General features: G+C 40.7%; 1 protein-coding gene across 1 annotated transcript in view; it reads right to left on the reverse strand.

The window, feature by feature from the left end:
* KANSL1L (KAT8 regulatory NSL complex subunit 1 like) overlaps window positions 1-27,851 on the reverse strand; it is a 120,998-nt gene that overhangs the window by 46,347 nt on the left and 46,800 nt on the right. Inside the window, exons 4-6 of the mRNA XM_089672153.1 lie at window positions 27,026-27,217; window positions 6,973-7,097; window positions 6,672-6,852 (exon numbers count right to left, since the gene is read on the reverse strand). Of these exons, the coding sequence (XP_089528279.1) occupies window positions 6,672-6,852; window positions 6,973-7,097; window positions 27,026-27,217 (498 nt within the window). The remainder of the gene's footprint in view (window positions 1-6,671; window positions 6,853-6,972; window positions 7,098-27,025; window positions 27,218-27,851) is intronic.

The raw sequence follows: 27,851 nt of genomic DNA on the forward strand, positions 1-27,851 counted from the left end.
CAGATCAGATTAGAGGGCAGTCAGGTGTAAACAGACAGCTGGTCAGTTTACATCAGACCAGCCATAGGGCAGAGCGGGCTGTGTCCGTGTCCGCTCTCCACAAACTGAGTGAACACAGATCTGTCATCCACCCACACTGCTCTTCTCTGTGGGGGATCAGTGGACACATCCCCTGCTGAGCAAAGAGGATACTGACCAGTATGAAACAGACCTTGAGCTAAAGCTTTTACAGTCAGGTCCATAAATATTGGGACATCGACACAATTCTAACATTTTTGGCTCTATACACCACCACAATGGATTTGAAATTAAATGAACAAGATGTGCTTTAACTGCAGACTGTCAACTTTAATTTGAGGGTATTTACATCCAAATCAGGTGAACGGTGTAGAAATTACAACAGTTTGCATATGTGCCTCCCACTTGTTAAGGGACCAAAAGTAATGGGACAGAATAATAATCATAAATCAAACTTTCACTTTTTAATACTTGGTTGCAAATCCTTTGCAGTCAATTACAGCCTGAAGTCTGGAACGCACAGACATCACCAGACGCTGGGTTTCATCCCTGGTGATGTTCTGCCAGGCCTCTACTGCAACTGTCTCAGTTCCTGCTTGTTCTTGGGGCATTTTCCCTTCAGTTTTGTCTTCAGCAAGTGAAATGCATTGTCAATCGGATTCAGGTCAGGTGATTGACTTGGCCATTGCATAACATTCCACTTCTTTCCCTTAAAAAACTCTTTGGTTGCTTTTGCAGTCTGCTTTGGGTCATTGTTCATCTGCATTGTGAAGCGCCGTCCAATGAGTTCTGAAGCATTTGGCTGAATATGAGCAGATAATATTGCCCGAAACACTTCAGAATTCATCCAGCTGCTTTTGTCAGCAGTCACATCATCAATAAATACAAGAGAACCAGTTCCATTGGCAGCCATATATGCCCACACCATGACACTACCACCACCATGCTTCACTGATGAGGTGGTATGCTTAGGATCATGAGCAGTGCTTTTCCTTCTCCATACTCTTCTCTTCCCATCACTCTGGTACAAGTTGATCTTGGTCTCATCTGTCCATAGGATGTTGTTCCAGAACTGTGAAGGCTTTTTTAGATGTCATTTGGCAAACTCTAATCTGGCCTTCCTGTTTTTGAGGCTCACCAATGGTTTACATCTTGTGGGGAACCCTCTGTATTCACTCTGGTGAAGTCTTCTCTTGATTGTTGACTTTGACACACATACACCTACCTCCTGGAGAGTGTTCTTGATCTGGCCAACTGTTGTGAAGGGTGTTTTCTTCACCAGGGAAAGAATTCTTTGGTCATCCACCGCAGTTGTTTTCCATGGTCTTCCGGGTCTTTTGGTGTTGCTGAGCTCACCGGTGCGTTACTTCTTTTTAAGAATGTTCCAAACAGTTGTTTTGGCCACGCCTAATGTTTTTGCTATCTCTCTGATGGGTTTGTTTTGTTTTTTCAGCCTAATGATGGCTTGCTTCACTGATAGTGACAGCTCTTTGGATCTCATCTTGAGAGTTGACAGAAACAAATTCCAAATGCAAATAGCACACTTGAAATGAACTCTGGACCTTTTATCTGCTCATTGTAATTGGGATAATGAGGGAATAACACACACCTGGCCATGGAACAGCTGAGAAGCCAATTGTCCCATTACTTTTGGTCCCTTAACAAGTGGGAGGCAAATATGCAAACTGTTGAAATTCCTACACCGTTCACCTGATTTGGATGTAAATACCCTCAAATTAAAGCTGACAGTCTGCAGTTAAAGCACACCTTGTTTGTTTCATTTCAAATCCATTGTGGTGGTGTATAGAGCCAAAAATGTTAGAATTGTGTCGATGTCCCAATATTTATGGACCTGACTGTATATGGACTTAGTTACACTCATCCAGCTTACATAGTAACCACAGGGGGTCACCTGCTCGGCACGGGCACCATTCACAGAATACCTTGCGCTTTTCTTAATGAATGTAAGGCAATCATTTCTGATTGGATGAGGCGGAGAGGTGACATGACAATTTCCACCTCATCCAATCATAGAATGTTTCGCATATGTTGAGAAAAATGCAAGGCTTTCTGTGAATGGTGGCCATGGCAAGTGAACCACCCCCTGTGTTCACTATACAGCAAGGAAGCAGTTTAGCTTGGGACCGGAAAGACAGTGGTAATCACTGTAGCAGAGGCGCCTACTACAATAATTTTCATTTTCCACAAGGATCTCACAGGTATGGCACATACATACCCAATTAATCCAAGCTGAAAAATCTATACCTGGAATTCAGCTTTAAGTGAACTACCCATATGGAAGAAAATATATTTGAAATATATTTAAAAAATATTCTTCCCAAATATATTGACATATATTTGAATTGCTACAATTTTGGCAAATCTGAAGAATATATTTTAAAAAAATATATTTTTAAAAATATATATTTTTTAAATATACTCCAGATTTTTTTTAACATATAAAAAAGTAATTTTAACATATATTTTTACATATATTTGTAAATGCATTCCAAAAATGTAGATTTGTATTTTTAAAGACATACAGTATATTTGAAATGTATTTTTAAAAATAGGTTTCATATATTTTTAAATAAAAACGCATTTCAACATGCAGTATATATATATATATATATATATATATATATATATTTATTTATTTATTTATTTATTTTTATTGAAATATATTGGGTATGGCCAAAATTGTAGCATTTCAAGTATATGTCAATATATTTGGGAAGAATATTTTTAAAATATATTTCAAATATATTTTTCTTCCATGTGGGTACTGGCAGGGGCTGAGCCCAGAGTTGGCCTTTAAAGCCATACATTATTATGTTCGTATTTAAAAAGCTTCCTATACTTCATTACAGCTAAATATATAAATGGTGGGAGAATTTATCAGGTAGATTGAAATCAGTTATCAGGCAGTTTAAACAGTGAATCATTTATTAATGTATTTGAAGCTTGTCCCTGGATCTGCACGTTCTGCTCCAGCCTTTAATCCCAAAGTTCAGAACACTGAAGCATTTCTCCATATATCTGCAATATCACAGCACCTGTATTTTTCCTCTTATATCCATTAGAGGGGTAGATATTTAAGACAATCTTATAGCACATACATTTTAAAAAATCAGACAGAGCTACCATATATGACTGGTAACTTTTCTGAGTGTCCTTTATCAGCACCCATAATAATAAACATAAAAACAATAAACAATTCCCAGGAGACAGTTGTGAAGGTCTGGCTGCTAATGGAATGCAAACAAGCACATTATCAAATATCTCAAGCTGTCCCTCTTTTTTGTCTGATGTGTACATCTCTATACAAAATATATTATTTTGCTACCAAAAGTGTTATTGTGCACCAAACTTGTTATCCAACCTCTATATTACTGCATTTGTTATTTTGAAAAGTCAATATAAAATGAAAAAAAGCCAATCATTTTTTGCATATTAGTTATTTTTGGCCTGTGTAACCAATGCTATAGCAGGGACATGTCCTTTGCTTACATAATGTGTACTAAAAGGTGTCCCTCTTTATCATGTCAGTAAGGAGGAAGGTATGCCAATTGTTTGAAAAGCTGTCATGCAGTTCCACGTTTTTTCCTCACCCACTGCACAAACTTTATGAACCATGCAAGTAAAAGCCCAATTCCCAGAATTAGAACGCAATCTACCCTTCCAGTGGGCCCCCCAGTATTGCAAGGTTTAAATATCAGTTAACCACTTGCCCTCCAGAAGATTTTACCCTCTTCATAACCAGCACATTATTTGCTATTCAGCACTGTGCTATTTTAACTGGCAATTGCATGATCACTCAACACTGTACCCAAATTAAATTTATATCACTTTGTTTACACAAATAGAGCTTTCTTTTGAAGGTATTTGATCACCACTGGGTTTCTTATTTTTTTATTATATAAAATGAAAAAAGACTGAAAAATTTGGAAAAAAAACCCCCAATATTTTCTATTTTCTATTATAAAACATATCCAATAAAAAAAAAAATCAAATTTCTTCATAAATGTAGGCCAAAATGCATTCTGCTACCTGTCTTTGGTAACAAAAAAAAAAAGAAACCCCAATAAGTGTATATGGTTCCATCCCTCTGATGATGTGCGTGTGCACGTAACGCATAAGGAGGAGCCCGGACGTCGTGACGCTACGCTGCCGGAGCCACGTGGAGGCCCGGCGGCCATCTTTAATATTCCTAGGTTAGTTCTCACTATACCTGGATGAAATCTTTACCTGTATATCGCGATTTGGATACCTTTACTTGCTTGTAATAAAATTCATTTGATAACCTTACTACACTATGGGCATCCTTCCCTAACTCCCTGAGAAGAGTGCTTATTTTCAGAGGCCCTGTACCAGGTTCCAGGCACCGTACCAAGAGGGGGAAGATTCCCTGTAAACAGGCAGTTCCTTCCATCCAGCCACTTTGAGGAAACCTCTGGTTACCTGGATCTGATTCATCTCTACTGTGTCCTGTCACCATACGGAAGGGAGTATTGCCCAGATTGACCAGATCTCTGATGAGGAATTTTATACAACGCTCATATTCATTTATTTCTGGTGAGTGCGCATTTTTATCATTCCCCACGGAGCACCACCAGTATCCAGTAGATGTACCTGGCACATTTTATAAACTTTATGGACGTTTTTTTTTTTAATCTTATTTTTTTAGCGCTGCACTATTCTATATTATTTTTTATTTTTAGTGCTGCACTATTCTATATTTGGTGTATTGCATATATTGGTTGCTTTGAGTGCATAGCTGCTTTTTGGATTAGCGCTCACTACATACAATTTTTCCATTTGTTTTAATAAGTGTATATTATTTGGTTTGTGTGAAAATTATAGCATCTACAAACTATGGTATATATATTTGAAAATTGATCAATCCTGATGTACTGATGGCATTTCTTGAGGCCCTAAAATGCCAGGACAGTACAAATGCCCCCAAATGAACACTTTTTTGGAAAGTAGACAGTCTGAGATATTTAGTAACAGGTATGGTGAGTTTCATGAAGTTGTAATTTTTTGTCACAGTTTTTTGGAAAATGAAGAAATTAAAAAAAATTGTTTTTTTTCACAATTTAATTTTTTCCTTTTACATACTGTCACCAGTGCAGTACAGAGTTATCCTATGACTGGTGTGGCCAGGGGCGGACTGACCATTTGGAAACTCGGGCACTGCCTGAGGGCCCGGTGTCAGTAGGGGGCCCAATGAGATGCCCCTGGTACCTTTTTCATAGGCTTTTTTGAGTTTGGGCAAGGACACAGGGGCCCCATTATCCCCTATTGCCCGGGGGCCCCATGAGTTGTCAGTCCGCCCCTGGGTGTGGCGTTGATCAGGGATACCAACTGGTAACCGTATGTAAAAAAACAAACATTTAAATAATTTGTCATTTAATTTTTTAAACATTTTTTTCGTTTTTAAACTTTTTCTTCTTTTTTTTTTTTTTTTACATCCACTGTGCCACTCTGGGCGGTGATCAGTTTTTTTTTTGTTATTGCTTATATAGTGCTGATCAATGTATATGCAATGTTTTAGCTGTCTTGAATGGGTTTCTCATTCATGAACAGCTTGCTTATGGTTGTGATCTGTGATTGGCTACAGCTAATTACATGGTACAGGTAGCCAGGTACCATGTGATTGCTGTGGACCTATCACAGATCACTACAGTAAGCAAGCTGTTCATAAATGGAAAGCTATTCATGACAGGTTGTTACATTGATATCATGTGGTCGCTATGACTAATCATAGCGATAAAATGGTATGGTGGACACAGTGGTCACAGCAGGGGCACGTTGCACACTCCAGGGGGCACGCTGTGCACTCCTAACCAGGAGCAGGCTGGATGACATACATATATGTGTATGTCATCCACAGTGGGCGGGCGGCAAGTGGTTAAATCTAAGGGGGAGGTGCAAAGGCTACAACACTTACCCTACTCCCAGCTTCGAATGGCTTCAGCACTCTCCTCTTTTCCCTCTGGCACTTTGGGCGGTGTCATCACAATACAGGGCTATTAACTTTGTATTGTATGTGGTGAGGGCAGCTGTGAGCAGCTTAGAAAGGAGACTGCAGGAGTTGTGAACGGAGATGGGCCTTTAACTCATAGGTGAAAGAGGTTCTCTATGGTACCAGTTGGGGTGCAGCTTTACAGAAAACCTGTGCCTTGCTCAGACTGGCTTTTACTCCTTCATCTGTCTTTTCAACAGGAGTAAGGAGAACAGGACCTGCGTACATTTCATGACAGCCCTGGCGAGTAAGGGGCTAATGTCCAAGCACCATTCAGTTAGATTTTGGGTTAAGAGACACAAAGGGGTTTTTTTTTACAAAAAGACCCTCAGAAAGACTGACTGTTAGGCATACAATGTTGATAGTGCTGACTGCAGTACAGCACAAGCTCTTAGGACAATAAGGAGTAGGATCTGGAGAAACTCTTACTTTGTAGGCCCTACTCTGGTGTTTAATTGAGAGCGTCTATGTACTCTCTCTATGGAAAACCCACAGTGCTCTGGAATTCCTATGTCATGAATGAACTCTGTATTATTTGCAAATCTATTTTATATGAATAGCTTAAAAATAAATGTGAACTATAGATGTAAAATGTTATTTAAAAATAACTCTAGTTCAAACTTACTGTGCATTCAGAGCCAAATCTATATAGATTTCTCTTGTGATATAATTGTAGTGGTCTGGTACGGGCTGAACTGCTCCCAAAAGTGAAGGGTGCTTTGGCATGGATATTCTTCCTATCCTTTTTCGCCTGCTTCTGGCTGAGTCCATTGAGCACAGAAGATTCTGGCTTATGCATGGATGTTCTGAAAGGAAATAAATCCTTGTGAAAATGAGAATGAAAAAAGGCTCCTCTAGTATGCAGCATGCTTTGAGAGACTGTCATTTTTATACATTATATAGTAAATTGTTGAAATAATGCCAACCTGCTAGCTCTTGGAAATGCAGCTGCCCCATATTCACGGTTGGGAGATTTCACACAGGGCTTAGGAGATAGGGTGACTGGGAAAGAGGTCATCAGACTGCTAACCATTTCTGTTAGCCGAGCACTCTGCAAGACAAGAAGATAATAAATAAGTATTGGCTGTTTTATTTCCTTAAAAGGGGGTTTGGCTACTCCAAAAAGGTGTCGTAACTGTTTCCTTTTGGGTTAGATACAATTAAAAGATCAGAAGGGCTCCACAGGGACATAAGGAATGATGTAAAGAATAAAGCTGGTCATACACTAGTCGATTTTCAAACAAACATTCGTACAAGGGTTAGAGAGGAGCTCCAGTCTCCGCCCATAAAATTAAACTTCAGAAGCTACAAATACTGTAGAAACACCAAACATAAAATTACCTATCCAAGGATCTGTCCTGCCCTGAGCTGATTTTTCAAGTCTCCAGAGAGGGAGATATCATATTACCCCCGTACAAATCATTAGTAAGACCTCATCTGGAATATGCAGTTCAGTTTTGGGCACCAATTCACAAAAAGAACATTGGGGAACTGGAGAAAGTACAGAGAAGGGCAACCAAACTGATAAGAGGCATGGAGGAGCTCAGCTATGAGGAAAGATTAGAGGAACTGAATTTATTCTCTCTTGAGAAGAGGAGATTAAGGGGGGATATGATCAACATGTAAAAATATATCAGTGGTTCATATAGTGAACTCGGTGTAGAGCAATTCACCCTGAGGTCATCACAGAAGACCAGGGGGCACTCTTTATGTCTGAGGAAAAGAAATTTAATCTCCAAACACGGAAAGGTTTCTTCACAGTGAGAGCTGTGAAAATGTGGAATAGACTCCCTCAAGAGTTGGTTCTGGCCAGCTCAGTGGATTGCTTTAAAAAAGACCTGGATTCTTTCTTAGATACACAGAATATAACTGGATACTAACATTTATAGGTAAAGTTGATCCAGGGAATATCCGATTGCCTCTCGGGGATCAGGAAGGAAGTTATTCCCCTGCAGGAGCAAATTGGGTCACGCTTTGCAGGCTTTTTTTGCCTTCCTCTGGATAAACTGTGGGTATAGGATTCTAACTTTTTTTTTTTTAATGGTTTAACTGGATGGACTTTTGTCTTTATTCAGCCAGACTATTTAACTATGTAAGCAAAGAAGCTGCTAGTCTCTTTGGCTAACCAGAGTGTCTACTGGGATAAGTGTAACCTTGGTGTGTCTGAAGAACCTTACAATAGGAGCTAAAGCCATTTAACTCTCTGAGGTAAGTAGCCTTAGGTTGCTGTTAGAACATTTGTACCTGGTAACCCCTGTGGTTGAGTACATTTGCAGAACAGACAAACTTGGATGGTGGCCAGTTTGAGAGGAAACAGGTGACTGTGGCAGAAGACTATAGCCCAGTTGGGTGGGATATCAGGTACACTTTATGTCCCTCACCTCGTGGTAATCATAATGAGACCCACTGTGGCACAGGGTCAACCAGGGGCCTGGCCTGAGCTGTCACAAGAGGAAGGCCTTGCGTGAATGATAAAGCAGTGGCTTCCTGAGATGTGAGCTGTTATGGGGAAGAGAATTCATAATACAGTGTGACAGGATGGGTCAAGTGTTTGTGTCCAAGAAGGGACATGGGAAACTAGAGAGTTGTGGGGCATGCTCTGCATCCTCACCCTATAACAGGTAATCCTCAAGGTGCGAGGAAGTTAAGTGCTTAGGAACCAAAGCGTGAATAATTCCTGTAATGGCTTGTGGTTTGCCAAGTCACTCCTAACACCCGCACACTAAATGAGAGAAATAATTCTAGCACAAATATGTACAGCGAACATTAAATTGATGAGATGTTTTCAGCCAAAGTGGCTATGTAGATCTTGGAGATGGCTTCGGGTTCCTGGTGCCGGCATCCTAACTAGGGAAAACCCGCAGTAAAGCCTTGGGGCTTCACAGACGGTTTCCCACTTCTCAGGTACAAGCCACGCTTTGTAAATGGTCCCGCAGTCTTCTGGGACCTGTGATTTGTCCCAGACGTCTGCAGGGAAAGAAGGGGGGGCTAGACTTCTGCTCAGATCGCTGAGTCAAAACCAGGTACCCGCTCTCCCCCCACAAAAAAGTGCCAATTGCTACAGAAGGGGATGAGGCAAACAAGGGGAACTTCCCTTTTTAGGTGAAGTTCCGCTTTAAGTACATACGACTTGATGAATTTTGTTCTAAAGCACTTCAACACTTCGTTTGCTTTTACCAATTGATTTTGGTGTGAATGCGATTTCCCACACAAAACCACATCCACTGCTAGAAATTAGTTTGATAAAACCTTTTTTTATCTTTCTCTGAATCTTACGGTCACTGTGTCATTTGGAAACAAATGTCGATTGTACTCTGCTAACATTTCAAAAACTGAATGAATGTTACTGAAACTAAAGTTTTTGAACAAAAATTTTCAAGTATATCTCCAGCATAACTCAGCTTCAGCTCTGTTGTTACTTTTGAAATTTTTAGGCTAGGACACAGTAGAAAGAGTATAGTGTCCAGTAACCAATAATGACCAAGTCACAAATTACTTTTTTTTTTTAGCAATCATAGCTAGCATTTACACATTAAATCTCTTTGCACTGCTACCGAATAAACATGCAAACTATGCAATTCCATATGAAGCAAATTACCTACAAGCAAGGAGCAATGTTCTACTTTGGTGAGAATCACAGTCTGATGCAAAATCTGCTGTGTGACCACTGAGAGAGTGAAGCAAACGGAAATACACCCACTAAATATAGTGCAGTAATTGTGGCCACACACACACACACAAGCTCTACCCTTTTCCTTGTGCCAACTCCACTTGACAGCCCTTGCCTGTTATAGAAGTCTTTATATCACACATGCATTTTTTTTTTCCTGTCTTGACCTTTTTATCTCTCAATGAAAAATTTCTACATTTGAAATTAGTAGCTTTTGTGTGTTGTCTTATATTTAAGAGAAATTACTGTATTTTCCTTTAATACACATTTAAAAGTGAACTTGTGCTTTGCCCATGTAGGAACAGTTATCACTTTTACTAGCCAGAAAAGCCTCTTCTGTTTCTATCGTTTTTATTGCAGATTTATTTAATTACAAAAATAAAGGAGGAACAAAACCATAAGTGTATAAGAGCTTCAATTGTATCATCCACAAAAGTATTGAGATTATTACATAGAAGGAAAGGCACTTATGGAAAGTCAGTTACATGTCTCTATCCCCCCTCAGGGGGTGGACCCCATGGTGGGCAGAAAATTGCAGCAATCATTTTCTCTCCAAGAATACAGAATAAAGAGTATTCAACAGAACACGTCTGGTCGTCAACACACGTGCAGCCACTATGTGGTGGCAGTAGACAAAATAGAGCGAATGGTTGAACCAATCCTTCCGATTTTCACAAGACCCTGCAAGGTCCCTCAGGGTTGGACCAGGACAACAAAATCATTAGGTCCTCCAGAAAAGCCTCTTCTGTGTTCCTCTGTTGTAAAGCTTCTATCTTTTTTTTTTCTTTTAAATTAAAATAACAAGCATGTCATACTTATCTGCTCTGTGCAATGGTTTTGCACAGAGCAGCCCTGATCCTCCTCTTTTCGGTCCCCTGCTGGCATTCCTGGCTCCTCTTTATCCAGTGCCCCCATAGGAAGCTGCTTCTTATGGGGGCACTCGTGCAGGTTTGTTCCCAAGCCCCCTTACCTGTGTCCATAGACCCAAACAGCAGTTTGATTGACAGCAACAGGAGCAAATGGCTCCCACTTCTATGGATCTGCCCTGTGAAGAGGGACAGAGCAGAAAGAGCCACTGCTCTCATGTACAGCGCTGGATCATGATGGGGCTCAGGTAAGTATGGGGGGGGGGGCAGCTGAGGGGATCCCAGGCACTGTTTTATTTTTTTTTACTTCAATGCATAGAATGCATTAAAGTAAAAAAATACTTTGAATTTGTTATTGGGACTTAACTTCCTGACTAAGATCTCATTCATACCACTGCAGTGCGCTTAATGAATGCTATACTGCTCATGAACATGCATTAAAGAGGCCAAAAAACAGACCTGCAGCATTTTGGTCAGCACAGCTCATCGCGTCTACATTGCAATAGTATTGTAAATTTGCTTTGGGGTGCTATTCACCACAGTGCACCAACATAGGCAACATGCATTACCATTTGTTATGGGACCGTATGCATTACTGCAGCACACTAAGCAACTGTTATTTCCCTGTCCAATAAAGCAAAAATGCACACAAACGGGAGTTTCCCAGCAAATAAAAGCAAAAATATACTTTGAGATGCCTGCTTGTAGGTAGAACTTATACTATTAAAAATTTTAGGTGCCCGATTGGTGAAAAGCATCCTACCAGGAATCCAGGACAGCTTCAGTGCTGCCAGTAACTGAAAGATATCTGATTTTCTTTAGAACAGTTCAGCTGAGGAGGACAGGGCACAAGTGACACTATATATCTCTAAAGAGCTCATGACTAAGTGTAGGTTCCTCCATCAGGCATTTTGAATTAAAGTGTTACTAAACCCACAACAGTAAAATCATCATTCTTTATATGCAGTAAAGCATGCTTGTTATACTCACTGTGGAACCTAAGAGGTTAAAAAGGCTGTTTGATCTTGACTTCTCTGATCCTCCCCTTCTTCCAGTGCCCCCCTCTTATCTCCTGATAGGAAATTTTGTGTGGAGTCACTCTGCACATGCTCAGTTTGGTGTGTATTGCTAGAGAGGTTTTTTTTTTCTCTCAGGAGAGTGCATGTGATCAGCACAGGGCCAATCAACACTGTCCAGACAGAGGTTAGGGGTTTGGCATCCTCCTAGAGCAGAATGAAAACTCCTCCTACAAGCTGTAACCAGTGCTTTACTGAACACTGACAGAAGTCACAAGACTACTCTAACTGCTGATGAGAAAAGGTATTTAGCTGTTTATATTTACTAAAATAATTGCATTTCCATGTTCTTTGTACTGTGGGAGACCAGATATAGTGAATGCAGGGTCCTGGGTTTAGTGAAACTTTAAGCGTAGACAGATATCAAACTATTTAATTTGATTTTAGATTGCAAGCTCTCATGAGCAGCGCCCACTGAACCCTCTAGTACTGAATTATATTGTAACTGTACTATCTCCCTTTAATTTTGTAAAACACCACGCACTCCTTTAATAATTTTGTGTTTATTGCAAATTCTTAAATATATTTTTACACAGTTCATCAATCTGTCTTTGTACTATCCTCCTGTAATCCCCTTGTTCACCATTCAAACTGGGAGGGGAGAGGGTAGCAGTATTAGCCAATCAGACTTCACTTCATTGCACAGTGCTGTGAATCTAACAAGCTGAACTTACTGACCGGAGGGAGCACAAAGATGATTTCATCTGCAATCTGCTGCTTGTCCTCCATCCAATCAAAAGCTCAACCAAGTTGTATTGCTTTAATAGCAGTGAAGAAAATCAAATGCTCAAAACCTTGTGTAGTGCCTGGTAGCCTGTTGTAGATTATAAAACTGGCTGAACAGAATTACACATTATTTTTTTTTCATTTTCCAATAGGGGAGGAACCTATGAAGAGGGCATAGAAATCTACCAGTTGCTTCCCTGGGGGGAGAAATGTCAACAGTTTATACATATAACACACTCAGAACCAGGGGTGGACTGACAACTCATGGGGCCCCCGGGCAATAGGGGATCATGGGGCCCCTGTGTCCTTGTCCAAACACAAAAAAGCCTATGAAAAAAGTACCAGGGGCATCTCATGGGGCCCCCTACTGACCTCGGGTCAGTCCGCCCCTGCTCAGAACAATGACCTGGGCAATTTTTCTTGGGATGTTTTATTCCTCAAGAAGTTACATTGTTCTTGTTGTCTATCCCTTAATAAAAAAAACTATTGTAAAAAAAAAGAAAAAAAAAAGAAGAACAATGAACTGGGAGCAAGGTCTTCTTTCTGGACAAAAGATCACAAATATTCCTAGTTCTACTACAGCTTTTTCCTTTCCAACATCCTTTTCTACCCAACAATTTGTCACTTCACATGAGAACTTGGAAATGGATTTTTCTGTTAATTAACAGCATACCTTTTGACATGCAGCATTATTTACCAAAGGACTGTGCATAACCATAGAATTTATGAAGCAGAGTTCAAAGCTGCAGAATCCAGTTATGAGTACCAGTTTAACCATTTAGCCCATTATGAAACCTGATTTAGATCTATGACCTGTGTAAAAGGACATTCCTTGGTTCCAGAGCAATGACTGGGAACAACTAACCCACTCAGCTCCTATGTGTAAGATCACTCAACTATAGCTACAAAGCTCAGTAAAAGGTCATTAACCGGAAAAATTGTTAATTCAGTAAAAACGTTCTGCTTCTGCTCAGGTAGTCTGATTTCTTTTTTTAAATCAGATCTTTATTTGGTTTTGAACACAAAATGTTACAACAGACAAACAAACAAATGCACAATGTGTGCGCAGCACACAACAATATTACAAAAACAATGGTCATGCAGTGAAAAATCCACAAAATATGGACGTATGACTTAAAACAAGTAAACAAAACACAAATTGACCAAATACCACATCTCCTTCCCATTGTATCCAGCTGCACCCATCCCTTCCTCCAACAAATAAATTCCAGCCATTACATTTTACGAGTACACAATTATTAAGGGTCTTACACAATCATAGGGAAAACAATTGATTTGCAATCATATGGAGTGGAGCCAGATCAGGTATAGCCAGCCATGGGCCCCATATAATCTCAAATTTTCTAATACAATTTCTATGTTGAAATATAAGTTTTTTTCCTAGAAATAATGTTATTAACCTGAGATTTCCACTCTATTATGGCAGGAGGACTAGGCGATATCCATTTCTGTGCTATCAATTTTCGAGCTATATAGAGTAACCTAGTAACAAGAGGTTTCAGCTCAGTAGGTATACTAGATTCATCAAACATATTAAGCAGGCATATTTTAGGCTCCGCGGACAAGGGAATTTGACAAATGGAGGAAATAAGGGAGACAATATCTAGCCAATATCTATAAAGTTTAGGTAGTCTGATTTCTAACATAAAATTGGAGGAAATTCCAATGAAAAATGTAGAATTCCATCCACACAATGCACATGGCAGATAGTTAGGGCTCACCTCAAAACTAAGGTACAAAGGTCACACTTCCAAGAAATAATGAGAGGACTGTTCCAATATTGCACCTTGTGTTCTCACCAAGCTGTCCTAAGCGGTTTATGGAGCAGGTCACAAATGGAAGCTCTCGCGTTAAAAAGTTTAATGTAAATCACTGACACAAAATAAAATATTATTAAATATTAGTGTAGCCCTGGTGAGCAGCCCTTAAAAAGAGGCTGGAGCCACGCCGCCTGGGCCTTGTACCTGTACCTCTTCTTCCGTGTCTCCCGATGCTGGATAGGACACTGCAACTTGGAGAAGCATGATGAGAGGACGATTTGTATTAGCTGCTTCTGCCGGGACTAAGCTCCCTCCTCGCCCCACTGGACCACGGAGAATGGGGGCTGAAGAAGTACTGCAAGAAGGGGGACCTTATCATGGCAACAGCATCATGCCAAATCTTCCTGTCACCAAGGCAGTTGGGAGGGGGAACAGTGATCTCTGCTTCCATGACCATGGCAAAGGTTCTAATTTCTCAATCAGCATGGTAAAGGTGTGGAGATAATTCCTCCATCCCAGTAATACAGATTTTACCACTTCCAATGAAAGGAGACATTGACCAGCTTCTTGATCACCAAAGCAATTTTATCATCCTCTCCATCACTATAGCAAGCCCATTAACCTCTCTTTTGTCACAGTGATGGGACAAACACCACTCCTTGTATCGCCACTGGCAATGGGGCCAATGCTTCTGCTTCTATGGCAACCAAATTGTGACCAATCCCTTTGCTGCCATGGCAAGGATACATATCTCCCCATTGCTAGGTATTTTGACCAGCCCTTCCACTGGTATGGCAACCCTGTTGAAACCTCTGTTTCCATGCCAACATGACCAGTCCCACAGTGCCCATAGCACCTGAACAGTGACCAACCCATTACCATGTCAACAGCACTAAGACAAATCTCTCTGTTACCATATCAACAGGGCAATGCTCGATTCTTCTTTTTCCATAGAAATGGTTCTTTCTGTATTATTGCCAGTTTTTTTCTTCTCAACATAGGATAATTTGAACTAGAATTGGGGGTGTCTTAACAAAAACAATATTTGAATAACTACACCACTTATAGCAAAATGTTTGCCTTTTTTATACTGTGTTTATGCAATTTGTGCATTAGAAGCACTGTACAAAATATCTGGAGCCAGGCTTTTTCCACTTATATCAGCAACCCTCGAAATGGATTCATTTCACAGGCCTCGGTCACCATGTCAACAAAACCATGATCAATTCCTTTATCACCATTGCAATAGAAGCAGATACTCTTGTCATCATAGCAATGACCAATTTCTCTATAGCCATGGCAATGAATCATGAACAGATCCCTATGTTACCATGGCATCAGGACTGCAACTGATCCCTCTATTGCTGTGTATATGGTGCCAATTTCTCTGTCACCATGGCAACAATGCCATGAACAAGCCCTCCATCATCATGGCAACTGTATGTGTCCCCTTCCATTGCCATGGCAGTCCTTCCATCCCTGTGACAAAGATGCTGATCATCTCCAATCATCAGGTAGTTGTGCAAATACACCCATCGCTATTTCAGCGTTCAAGATCCCTCAACTGCCATAGCAATGGGTCCAGTCTGCTTTATTATCTTGTTGACAGAGGGACTAGTGGCAGTACAATTTCCAAGACAACAGAAGGGTTGTTCATGGTTCTGTTGTTATGGTAACAGAGGGCACAAACCCACTTTACTGCTATAGTACCCACCCCTCTGACATTGCTGCAAAGGCATTGTCACCATGCCATGACAAGACCACCATTACCGAGTCCATTGTAGAATCTTATTGATAACCTACATCAAAATATATTAATATTGAATTATTAAATTGAATAAGATTTCTTTGTGGGTATGAAGGTAGTTGTCAAAAAAAAGAGTAACACAACAATTGTAAGGCTCCATGCACACTAGAGTTTTTCAAGCTCCTAGAAGCTATTATGACCATTTTTTGTTCTGCTCCTAAAATAGTGTTACCCTATGTGGCCATGCACACTATTTTATACTAGAAGCGGGTTTTCAAGCTTCAGCATTTAGGGGCAGAAAAAAAAAACGGTTTTGTAGAGTTTTTGAGAGCGCTTTCCAGGCAAAAACACCCCCCAAAAAACGATGAACGCTCCTAAATGCTATTATAATGCTACTACAAGCCTGCACAAAAAGCGCGATTATCAGAATTTTTCATCCAGCATTTTTTTTCTAGCGGTTTTGAGATTATAAAAAATGCTAGGGTGCATGGAGCCTAAATCGTATTCTTTCCTTCCTACATATTATTTAACGAGATTGGAACTTCCTAGATTCCGAGACCATATAAAACCTCATCCTGTTTCATGAGAGTGCTCAGTACACAAATCATAGCACTAGATGTGAGAGATTAGCCCTGACCTCCTGCTCACATTTCAATTTCTATTACTGTTTTCTATAACTATTCCCCTTCCTGTGTGCTATAAAAAGAAACTGTGACTTCCATTTTTACTACTGAATGTGATTCTGCTGTCAGGACTGAATATAGCAAGGTGGTGTATGCTCAACCTCTCAGATCTGGAATTTTGCACTGCAGCTCTTACAGATACTCAGCAAATACATGGTTCCTTTAGTAGTGTGCACATCACTACATACAGTGGGGCAAAAAAGTATTTAGTCAGCCACCAATAGTGCAAGTTCTCCCACTTAAAAAGATGAGAGAGGCCTGTAATTGGCATCATAGGTAGACCTCAACTATGAGAGACAAAAGGAGAAAAAAAATCCAGACAATCACATTGGCTGATTTGGAAAGAATTTATTTGCAAATTATGGTGGAAAATAAGTATTTGGTCAATATCAAAAGTTCATCTCAATACTTTGTTATATATCCTTTGTTGGCAATGACAGAGGTCAAACGTTTCCTGTAAGTCTTCACAAGGTTGGCACACACTGTTGCTGGTATGTTGGCCCATTCCTCCATGCAGATCTCCTCTAGAGCAGTGATGTTTTGGGGCGGTCGCTGGGCAACACAGACTTTCAACTCCCTCCAAAGGTTTTCTATGGGGTTGAAATCTGGAGACTGGCTAGGCCACTCCAGGACCTTGAAATGCTTCTTATGAAGCCACTCCTTCGTTGCCCGGGTGGTATGTTTGGGATCATTGTCATGTTGGAAGACCCAGCCACGTTTCATCTTCAATGCCCTTGCTGATGGAAGGAGGTTTACACTCAAAATCTCACAATACATGGCTCCATTCATTCTGTCCTGTACATGGATCAGTCGTCCTGGTCCCTTTGCGGAGAAACAGCCCCAAAGCATGATGTTGCCACCCCCATGCTTCACAGTAGGTATGGTGTTCTTTGGATGCAACTCAGCATTCTCTCTCCTCCAAACACGACGAGCTGTGTTTCTACCAAACAGTTCTATTTTGGTTTCATCTGACCATATGACATTCTCCCAATCCTCTTCTGGATCATCCAAATGCTCTCTAGCAAACTTCAGACGGGCCCAGACATGTACTGGCTTAAGCAGGGGGACACGTCTGGCACTGCAGGATCTGAGTCCCTGGCGGCGTAGTGTGTTACTGATGGTAGCCATTTGTTACGTTGGTCCCAGCTCTCTGCAGGTCATTCACTAGGTCCCCCCGTATGGTCCTGGGATTTTTGCTCACCGTTCTTGTGATCATTTTGACCCCACGGGGTAAGATCTTGCGTGGAGGCCCAGATAGAGGGAGATTATCAGTGGTCTTGTATGTCTTCCATTTTCTAATTATTGCTCCCACAGTTGATTTGTTCACACCAAGCTGCTTGCCTATTGCAGATTCAGTCTTCCCAGCCTGGTGCAGGTCTACAATTTGTTTCTGGTGTCCTTCGACAGCTCTTTGGTCTTCACCATAGTGGAGTTTGGAGTGTGACTGTTTGAGGTTGTGGACAGGTGTCTTTTATACTGATAACAAGTTCAAACAGGTGCCATTGATACAGGTAATGAGTGCAGGACAGAGGAGCCTCTTAAAGAAGAAGGTACAGGTCTGTGAGAGCCAGAAATCTTGCTTGTTTGTAGGTGACCAAATACTTATTTTCCACCATAATTTGCAAATAACTTCTTTCCCAATCAGCCAATGTGATTGTCTGGATTTGTTTTCTCATTTTGTCTCTCATAGTTGAGGTCTACCTATGATGCCAATTTCAGGCCTCTCTCATCTTTGTAAGTGGGAGAACTTGCACAATTGGTGGCTGACTAAATACTTTTTTGCCCCACTGTATTCTTTGCCGCCTTGTATTGCTGTTCTTTCTCATGTCCACAACCTAGCTAAACATCACTGTTCCCTTGGTAGTATGTGCATCATTACACACGCTCTATAATCTAAGCTAGGCTTATCCAACCCCTGGCCCATGGGCCACATGCAAACCAAGATGGCTACGAATATGGACCAACACAAAATTGTAAACTTACTTAAAATTTTAGGTTTTTTTTGGAGGGGAATTTTTTGTAAAAGTGTGTTTACATGTAGCAAACACTCTCAGCTGAAGAAAAATTTGACAGTGTCTTTTTACTGGACTTCTATAAGTTTCATATTTCCATATGACCATTAGGCACTGCCCGAGGGCCCAGGGTCAATAGGGGGCCCCATGAAATGCTCCTGGTACCTTTTATAGGCTTTTTTGGGCGTGCTTTGAGTGTGGTCAAGAACACAGGGGCCCCATGAGCTGTCAGTCCTCCCCTGATCACATCTTATTTATGTCATCATTTTTAGGGAGCACCAATGGCTCCTGCTGCCTCTGAAACCAGTGAGTAGAAAGAGAGAGAACTATTTGGGGGGAGCTGATCATGGAAGTTTTTTTTTTTAACCTTAACCACTTGCCCTCCAGAGGATTTACCCCCCTTCCTGGCCAGGCCATTTTTTGCAATACGGCGCTGCGTTACTTTAACTGACAATTGCACAGTCATGCTACGCTGCACCCAAATGAAATTTACATTCTTTTTTTCCCCCACAAATAGAGCTTTCTTTTGGTGGTATTTGATCGCCTGTGCGGTTTTTATTTTTTTGCACTATAAACAAAAAAAAACTGACAATTTTGAAAAAACAACAACATATTTTTGACTTTTTGCTATTAAACATGTCCAATAAAATAATTTTAGAAATCAAATTTCATCATAAATTTAGGCCAAAATGTATTCTGCTCCATGTCTTTGCTTAAAAAAAAAACCAATACGTGTAAATGAATTGGTTTACGTGAAAGTTATAGCGTTTACAAATGGCGGTATATATACTGGAATTTTTTTTATACCAGAAGCGGCGATCAGCGACTTATAATGGGACTGCTGCGGCATTCTGACACTGGGGGGAACTGACCTGATGTCACTGACATCCCCAGTGACACCAATACAGTGATCAGTGCTAATAAAAAGCACCGACACTGTACTCATGACACTGGGCAGGAAGGAGTTAACATGAGGGGCAATCAAAGGGTTAACTGTGTGCTGTTTTACATACTGGGCTGTGTTTGTGCTTCACTGTAAGCACACTGCTTTGCATGGCTGAGCTTTGCACAGCCATGCAAAGCAGTGTGCAGGAGCTGACAGGGGAGAGAACGGTTTTGTTTACAAACAGTTCTCCCCCCCATTGGAGGTCCTCGGCAATCACTGGGCGCCTGCGAGTAATCACTGGCGAGGATCCGGTGATTGACAGCTGAGGCCACGAATGGCGGTGCAGGTAGGGCACGCGCGCGCCCCCTACCCAGAAATGCAAAATAGTGTGTGTGTGTGTGTGTGTGTGTGTGTGTGTGTGTGTGTGTGTGTGTGTGTGTGTGTGTGTGTGTATATATATGCGAATGGTGGCGCGGGTAGGGCACATGCGCGCCTTCTACCTGGAGCTGCAAAATCACGTATATATATATATGTGATTTTGCGCACCCGTGCCACCCTGTAGCAGTGGTTGTGAGAATGTCAGTGACACCAAATCAGTTCCCCCCGTGTCGGAATGCCTGCCACAGTCCTGCTATAAGTTACTGATCGCCGCCATTACTAGTAAAATTTAAAAAAAAATCCCAGTATATACATCGCCATTTGTAGATGCTATAATTTTCACGTAAACCAATTAATTTACACGTATTGGGAATTTTTTTTTTAGTAAAGACGTAGCAGAATACATTTTGGCCTAAATTTATGGCGAAATTTGATTTTTTTAATTTTTTTACTGGACATAATAGCAAAAAGTAAGAAATATAGTTTCTCAAAATTGTCAAACTTTTTTTTTTATAGTGCAAAAAATAAAAAAAAACGCACAGATGATCAAATACCACCAAAAGGACGGGGAAAAAAAACGTAAATTTAATTTGAGTGCAGTGTTGCACGACCATGCAATTTTCAGTTAAAGTAACACAGCGCCATATTGCAAAAAATGGCCTGGTTAGGAAGGTGGGTAAACCACTTGCCCTCTGGAAGGCAAGTGGTTAAAATTACATAACAAAGGAAAACATTTGGAATTTTCAGAAAGGAGCAAGGAAAACGTAGGCAGCATTTTTTTAGTTATGCTATTTAAATGAGAACATGTAGCAAATATAAAGTAAGTTCTATGCCAATTTGGATGCAAAAGTGAAAACACACTTAAAATGGAACTCCCTTAACCCCTAGGAAAAGAAGATTAGATAAACAAGATATGTCCAAACAAAAGTAATGAGTTCACAGTTGGAGGCATAAGAGGAACAGCCTTGAATTCTGGCAGAGGGAAGTCCATAATGTGAAGGGTGTCTCTGGAAAAAAAATAATCTCCCAAGTGATATAGAGGCATATGAGAGACCTCCAGCAGAGAGTGTAAATAGAGAAAAGGAAGGGTAGCAATCCTAAAAAAACCCTAAACTGTAGCTAATGGCAAGACTGTTTTCTTTTTAGTTTTGGATAGAACGAGGAGGGCTGCTGAAAAGAAAACATACAGCCAAATTGATACTCACAAAAATAAACGTATACAGGCATTGTATGACACTAAATCTCACTCCACTCTCTCACTGTGCTGGCAAGATGACACCTTTCAGGGGACACCTCCCCTTCTTCAAAACTTTAGGGAGGAGGATACATTGCAATGCATTTAGACATACATCTAAGGAACAAAAGAAAAATAGGACATTTCAACTCACACCCCAAGGTGTCAGGGGTCTGGTAGCCACAGTATAGACTGCCTATGTATTTAATACACATTTCTTGCAATCATTAGTCTGAGTACTGTTAGGAGAACACAGTAGGTCTCCATACTACATGTACTAGTACAATGAACAATTAACCCATTGGAGCAGGGTTTCTCAATCAGGGTTCCTCCAGAGGTTGCTAGGGCAATGAACACTTTCTGCCTCTCAGATAAGTTCCCAATGACCTCATAGATCTTTTTAGCTATCTGTAAGCGGGTAATTCTTCCCAATGACCACAAGTGTGAGGAGCATTCTTCCCACAGACCATCTTACAATGTATCATGAGATGTAGATATAAAAATCTATAATGAGTTCCAGGACACAAGAAATTATTTCAAGTGTTCCTCAGTGCTGAAAGGCTTGAAAAAGGCTGCATTAGAGGGTAGAAAGATGATCTGTCTTTCAACAATTAGATACCACAAAGGACTCATGTGCTCGCCCCCCAGATGATAATGTTGAGAACATCAGATGTAGAGATCTAGATGCAGTCCTCAAGTCCAGAAAGGAAACATTGTAGATGTAGAGATGTATGCACCACTTATTAGACAAGGGAGTCAGACATCCAGTCATAAGTAGGGTTTTCAAATGTCTTTGAAGGAGAAGACCTTTCAGCCCTGCAAGGAAATCCAGTGAAGGAAACTGACTAATATGATGAACTAGACTCAAGGAGTAGGGAAAAGGAGAACTGAAAAGTTTTGAGGGATCACATGGAAAGAGGAAATATGTGAAAAGGGATTCCCCCACAATCCCTCAAATGACCTAAACAGATAAATGAAAAGGGACCAGCTATACACAAAGAGTGTAGATCAGTGGTTCTCAGACTTTTTTCAGCCAATAAATGTATGCACAATCTCAGGGAACAACAGTCAAAAATGTAAATAAAATAAAAAAAATGGAAATATTGTTACTTACTATCAATGGACCTGGGACAGTACACACAACTGCTCTATACTGGCAGGAAAGGCTGAGAGACAGACACTAAGCTCCAGGTCCACAGCCCTATTGTAAGTTACTCCCTGTACTTGCTCTTGATCTAGTGTAGGTTAGGTTTGAAAATCTCAGTTTGCACAAATTAGTATTGCACCAATACCAGTTCCGATAATAGGCCATTTACATGAGTGCTGGTAGTCATGCAAAGGCAACAATACTAAAACCAATACCTTCTATTACTACCCGCTGCTTTTATGGAGAAAGACGCAGGAGGATGTCACACGAGGATGGCTACTGGATGTTGGACATCACATACCTCAATTAGATTGTGGCAATGTGAGAACGGACTGGAGAAGATTTTGCAAGTACACATTAAAAGCACCCCTTGCAGCTGTAATTGCAGAGAAAGGTGGTTCTACAAAGAATACCAATGCACGCCACACTTTTCAGATATTTATTTGTAAAAAAATTTGAAAACCATTTATCATTTTCCTTCGTCTTCACAATTATGTGTCACTTTGTATTGGTCTATCACATAAAATCCCAATAAAATACATTTACATTTTTGGTTGTAACATGACAAAATGTGGAAAATTTCAAGGGGTATGAATACTTTTTCAAGGCACTGTACGTATCCGCAGACCATGATCAGCTGCCACTTTGCCTCTTTTTCACCACAGCTCAGTCATCTCTCTTCTTCATCGCCTCGTTGTCTACAATCAGCTGCCACTTTTGGCAAGGGAGGAGGCATATTTCCCACTGTCTATATAATCAGCTCTGCCACTCTGTCTCCTCTCTGCTCTGTACCTCCACTGACCGTTGTTAGATTCCACTATGCCTCCAACAGGACATGGTCAGCTCACCACAATTTACAGATGGCAAATAAGCAGATGGCACACCTGATCACATACTGGGGGAGATTTACTCAGCCCTGAGTCACAATGTGTGAGCTGGCTGTGGGTGCCGGAACCGCAATTGTACCTGCACCCACAACCACCCACAGCCAAATCTTGCTGCTCTTAAAAGATATGCGGAGCTGCCATTCATTCTGAATGACACCCCCATGCATCTCAGCCCGCATTGCGTTTGCCGGAACTGCAGGGAAACCACATGGGCAAAAAGACCATGCAATTCTCCTGTGGCCACGTTATTAAAAAGGTGCATGCACCTTTTTCTGTGGAAAACGCAGGCATGACAGCCAATTCAAATTAATGGTCTGCTGTACCCGCGCAAACACGGGTCACATTGCCCACAGAAGTATGAACCAGGGCTAAAACTGGTGCACACAGAATATGGGCAAGCAGTGCATAGTAATCAATCAGCTTCTAACTTGACAATAAAACTTAAAGCTGACTGGTTACTATGCACAGCTGCACCAAATTCTGTGAGCCCATGTCTGAAGAAAAAAAAGAAAAAAAAATCAGTAAAGGTGCAGCGCTAAAACCAAAAATGAATCAATAAGATGCAATTATGTTTATATCCGTATGAATGCACAAATCACATATACAGTGGGGATCGAAAGTTTGGGCACCCCAGCTAAAAATTTGTATTAATGTGCATAAAGAAGCCAAGGAAAGATGGAAAAATCTCCAAAAGGCATCAAATTACAGATTAGACATTCTTATAATATGTCAACAAAAGTTAGATTTTATTTCCATCATTTACACTTTCAAAATAACAGAAAACAAAAAAATGGCGTCTGCAAAAGTTTGGGCACCCTGCAGAATTTATAGCATGCACTACCCCCTTTGCCAACCTGAGACCTACCAGTGTCATGGATTGTTCTCAATCATCGTCTGGGAAGACCAGGTGATGTCAATCTCAAAAGGTTTTAAATGCCCAGACTCATCTGACCTTGCCCCAACAATCAGCACCATGGGTTCTTCTAAGCAGTTGTCCAGAAAACTGAAACTGAAAATAGTTGACGCTCACAAAGCTGGAGAAGGCTATAAGAAGATAGCAAAGTGTTTTCAGATGTCAATATCCTCTGTTCGGAATGTAATTAAGAAATGGCAGTCATCAGGAACAGTGAAAGTTAAAGCAAGATCTGGAAGACCAAGAAAAATATCAGACAGAACAGCTCGCAGGATTGTAAGAAAAACAATTCAAAACCCACGTTTGACTGCACGATCCCTCCAGAAAGATCTGGCAGACACTGGAGTTGTGGTACACTATTCCACTATAAAGAGATACTTGTACAAATATGGTCTTCATGGAAGAGTCATCAGAAGAAAACCTCTTCTACATTCTCACCACAAAAATCATCGTTTGAACTTTGCAAATGAACATATAGACAAGCCTGATGCATTTTGGAAACAAGTTCTGTGGACCGATGAGGTTAAAATTGAACGTTTTGGCCGGAATGAGCAAATGTACGTTTGGAGAAGAAGGGGCACAGAATTTAATGAAAAGAACCTCTGTCCAACTGTTAAGCATGGGGTTGGATCAATCATGCTTTGGGGTTGTGTTGCAGCCAGTGGCACAGGGAATATCTCACGAGTAGAAGGAAAAATGGATTCAATAAAATTTCAGCAAATTTTGGATGGTAACTTGATGCCATCTGTGAAAAAGCTGAAGTTAAAGAGAAGATGGCTTCTACAAATGGATAATGATCCTAAACACACCTCAAAATCCACGGGGGATTACATCAAGAGGCGTAAACTGAAGGTTTTGCCATGGCCTTCACAATCTCCTGACCTCAACATAATTGAAAATCTCTGGATAGACCTTAAAAGAGCAGTGCGTGACAGACAGCCCAGAAATCTCAAAGAACTGGAAGACTTTTGTAAGGAACAATGGGCAAAGATACCTCAAACAAGAATTGAAAGACTCTTGGCTGGCTACAAAAAGCATTTACAAGCTGTGATACTTGCCAAAGGGGGCAGTACAAGATATCAACTCTGCAGGGTGCCCAAACTTTTGCAGATGCCATTTTTATGTTTTCTGTTATTTTGAAAGTGTAAATGATCGAAATAAAATCTAACTTTTGTTGACATATTATAGGAATGTCTAATCTGTAATTTGATGCCTTTTGGAGATTTTTCCATCTTTCCTTGGCGGCCATTTTGGAATCGCATATGGTCAGTGCTTTTTACTTTACTGTGTTACCTGAATAAATTATGCTTTGGAATACTGCACTATGGGCTTCCCTCTTTTTGGCTCTTTATGAGCTGATACCAATACAGAGCCCATTCTGGAGGACAGCTTGAGGTGCTGCAGACTACCCAGGGGAAGGGGATATCTCTCTCTGACCAGACCAGGCTGTTTACATCCTTAAGGGGACCTCCGGCAGACTACACCATATATACAAATGCGTATTATGATTACGCATCTGGTGAGTGCGTAATCTTAACATATTCAAGGCACATCACCTGGATAATCGTTGAGTATACGGAGCACTTACCTGAGATCTTTTGGATGGATCTTCACGATTAGCACTTTATGAACATTCCCATGATTATGCATTTGAATTAGACATTCAGCACCATCAAGTGCTCACTATTGTCACCTTATTAGCACCTTGATATGTATATAATTTATTAGCTCTATATTTGCACTTTGTCACTTTATATACCACCTATATGTGATTTGTGCATTCATACGGATATATACACAGGATTGCAAATTGATTCCTTTTTGGTTTTAGCGCTGTACCTTTACTGATTTTGATTACCTTGGAGGTTGTTTTGGTTGCCTTTTTGGTGCAATGGCTGCTTACGGTTTTTAGCGCTCGCTTACTCTGTTTTCTACTTATAGGATAAAAAAATATTGCTTGGGCAGTAATCTTTATCAATAAAGTATGAATTACTAAATCCAAAAAAACAGTTTAGACCAAACAAAAACTGTAGCTACTGACTTTCAAAATACAGACACTCACCTGTCCCACGATCCAGCGGTATCCTCACCACCGCTGGTTTCACTGGCCGTCTTCTCTCCCCGACATCTTCACTGTGGGCACCCAGCTGTGACAGTTTGCGGCTTCCCATCCGGGTGCCCACTGCACATGTGCGAGAAGCGCAGCGCTTTGTGAATGGTCCCGTAGTCTTCTGGGACCTGTCACGTGTCTTAGAATACTATGGGAAGGGGGAGGGAGGGATGACAACTTCTGCCTTAGGCGATCCCAGCAGAAGTGGGAGCGGCTACGTGTCAAATTCGGGTTCTAGCTCCCCAAAAGGTGCCAATCCTTAACAGGGAGCGGGGGATGATGCGTTAAAGCGGATCTTCCCTTTTGGGTGAAGCTCCGCTTTAAACATTTCATTATTGAAAGCAGCAGTACTTTCGAGACCAATTCACACAACGCCCGCACATGAATTACACAGGAATGCGCTGTGCGGTCCTGTGCAATTCACACCAGATGTAAAACGCACTTTATTTGCGATCTGCAGCGGGTGTCAATACAAAGTGAAGACACCCCAAACACAGGTTGCTAATGCAGTGCATTTGCCCGCACATGATCACATGGTACTTTTATACCATGCAATCCATTTGCAGTGCATTTTAAAAAGTAATGCATGTACTACTTTTGGTGTGGTGTGATTTTATCCCATTGTGCGTTCCTGTATAATTCATGTGGTGTAAACCGGCCTTAATCCTTTCCATTAGATCAAAAACGTTCAGAGCAACTAGCATGTTAAATTCATCATGATTAAAGTCATCTTACTAAAATTCTGTCTTAAGTGTTCTCCAACAAGATAGCAAAGTACCTTCATGATTCAGTGCAGTGCAGTCATGTAGCTGGATAAAATCCTCCCATCATAGAGGTTTGTTGGCCTTATTGTGATAGTTTACCTGCTTTTCAATGTTTCTCAGGAGCATAGTTGGGCTGCTTGGAGACATTTCTAAATCCTTGGTGGAAGATAGATTTCTATCTTCTGGAGGTGTTGCTACCCTCTCTGCAGGCCTCAAAGAAATGCTTGGCTCTGGCAGATGCTCTTTCTTTTGGATAATAGAATTTGAGGGTTCCTCAAACAGCAGCGTTCCCTAAAATACAGATATAAAACCAGCAATCCATCAAACACTTTACATATTTTTTTCCCTTTTTTCATTTCATTGTTTAGGAAGATATGGCTCATGTGGATATCTCCAGCACTTGGATGGGGAGGTGGGTGTGAAGTGATGTAGTCTCAATGGTGTTTTGAAAATTTGATGTAGAAAACTTGCATGGTCAATCTCATGCTGACACAAGGTAAGCAAAAACACTTTACATAATTGTTCCCAAGGAGGCCACCTACATTTCCAGACATTTTAAAAAAGGAAGTAATTAACTATAGTTTCTGTAGAAGTAATCTAGTAAAATGAAAGCATAGCAATTTCAGGCATTCCTACATCACACATTCAATATCTGCAACATGTTCATTATATGTAGAGGTGGCTTAATTAAGCACCTGTTTCAGAGTTTCTCAAACGTCTAGGCTACGCATCCTACCAATATGATACTAAAGAAAACAAGCCTGGAAAGCAAGTCAGCATGAGATGGTCACTTGATTAAGTCACCCTTCATATATAACAGTTGCTTGATCTTTAACATTTAGATCCAGATGATAATCAAGCAACGCGCTTCTGCCTAGAATTACTTGGGTCGACGGTTAAAATCCCAACCACAACACTACCTGCA

This window comes from Staurois parvus, unplaced genomic scaffold (genome assembly GCF_062004578.1).
Source record: "Staurois parvus isolate SC_StPar_1 unplaced genomic scaffold, SC_StPar_1.0 ptg000011l, whole genome shotgun sequence".
NCBI lineage: Eukaryota > Metazoa > Chordata > Amphibia > Anura > Ranidae > Staurois > Staurois parvus.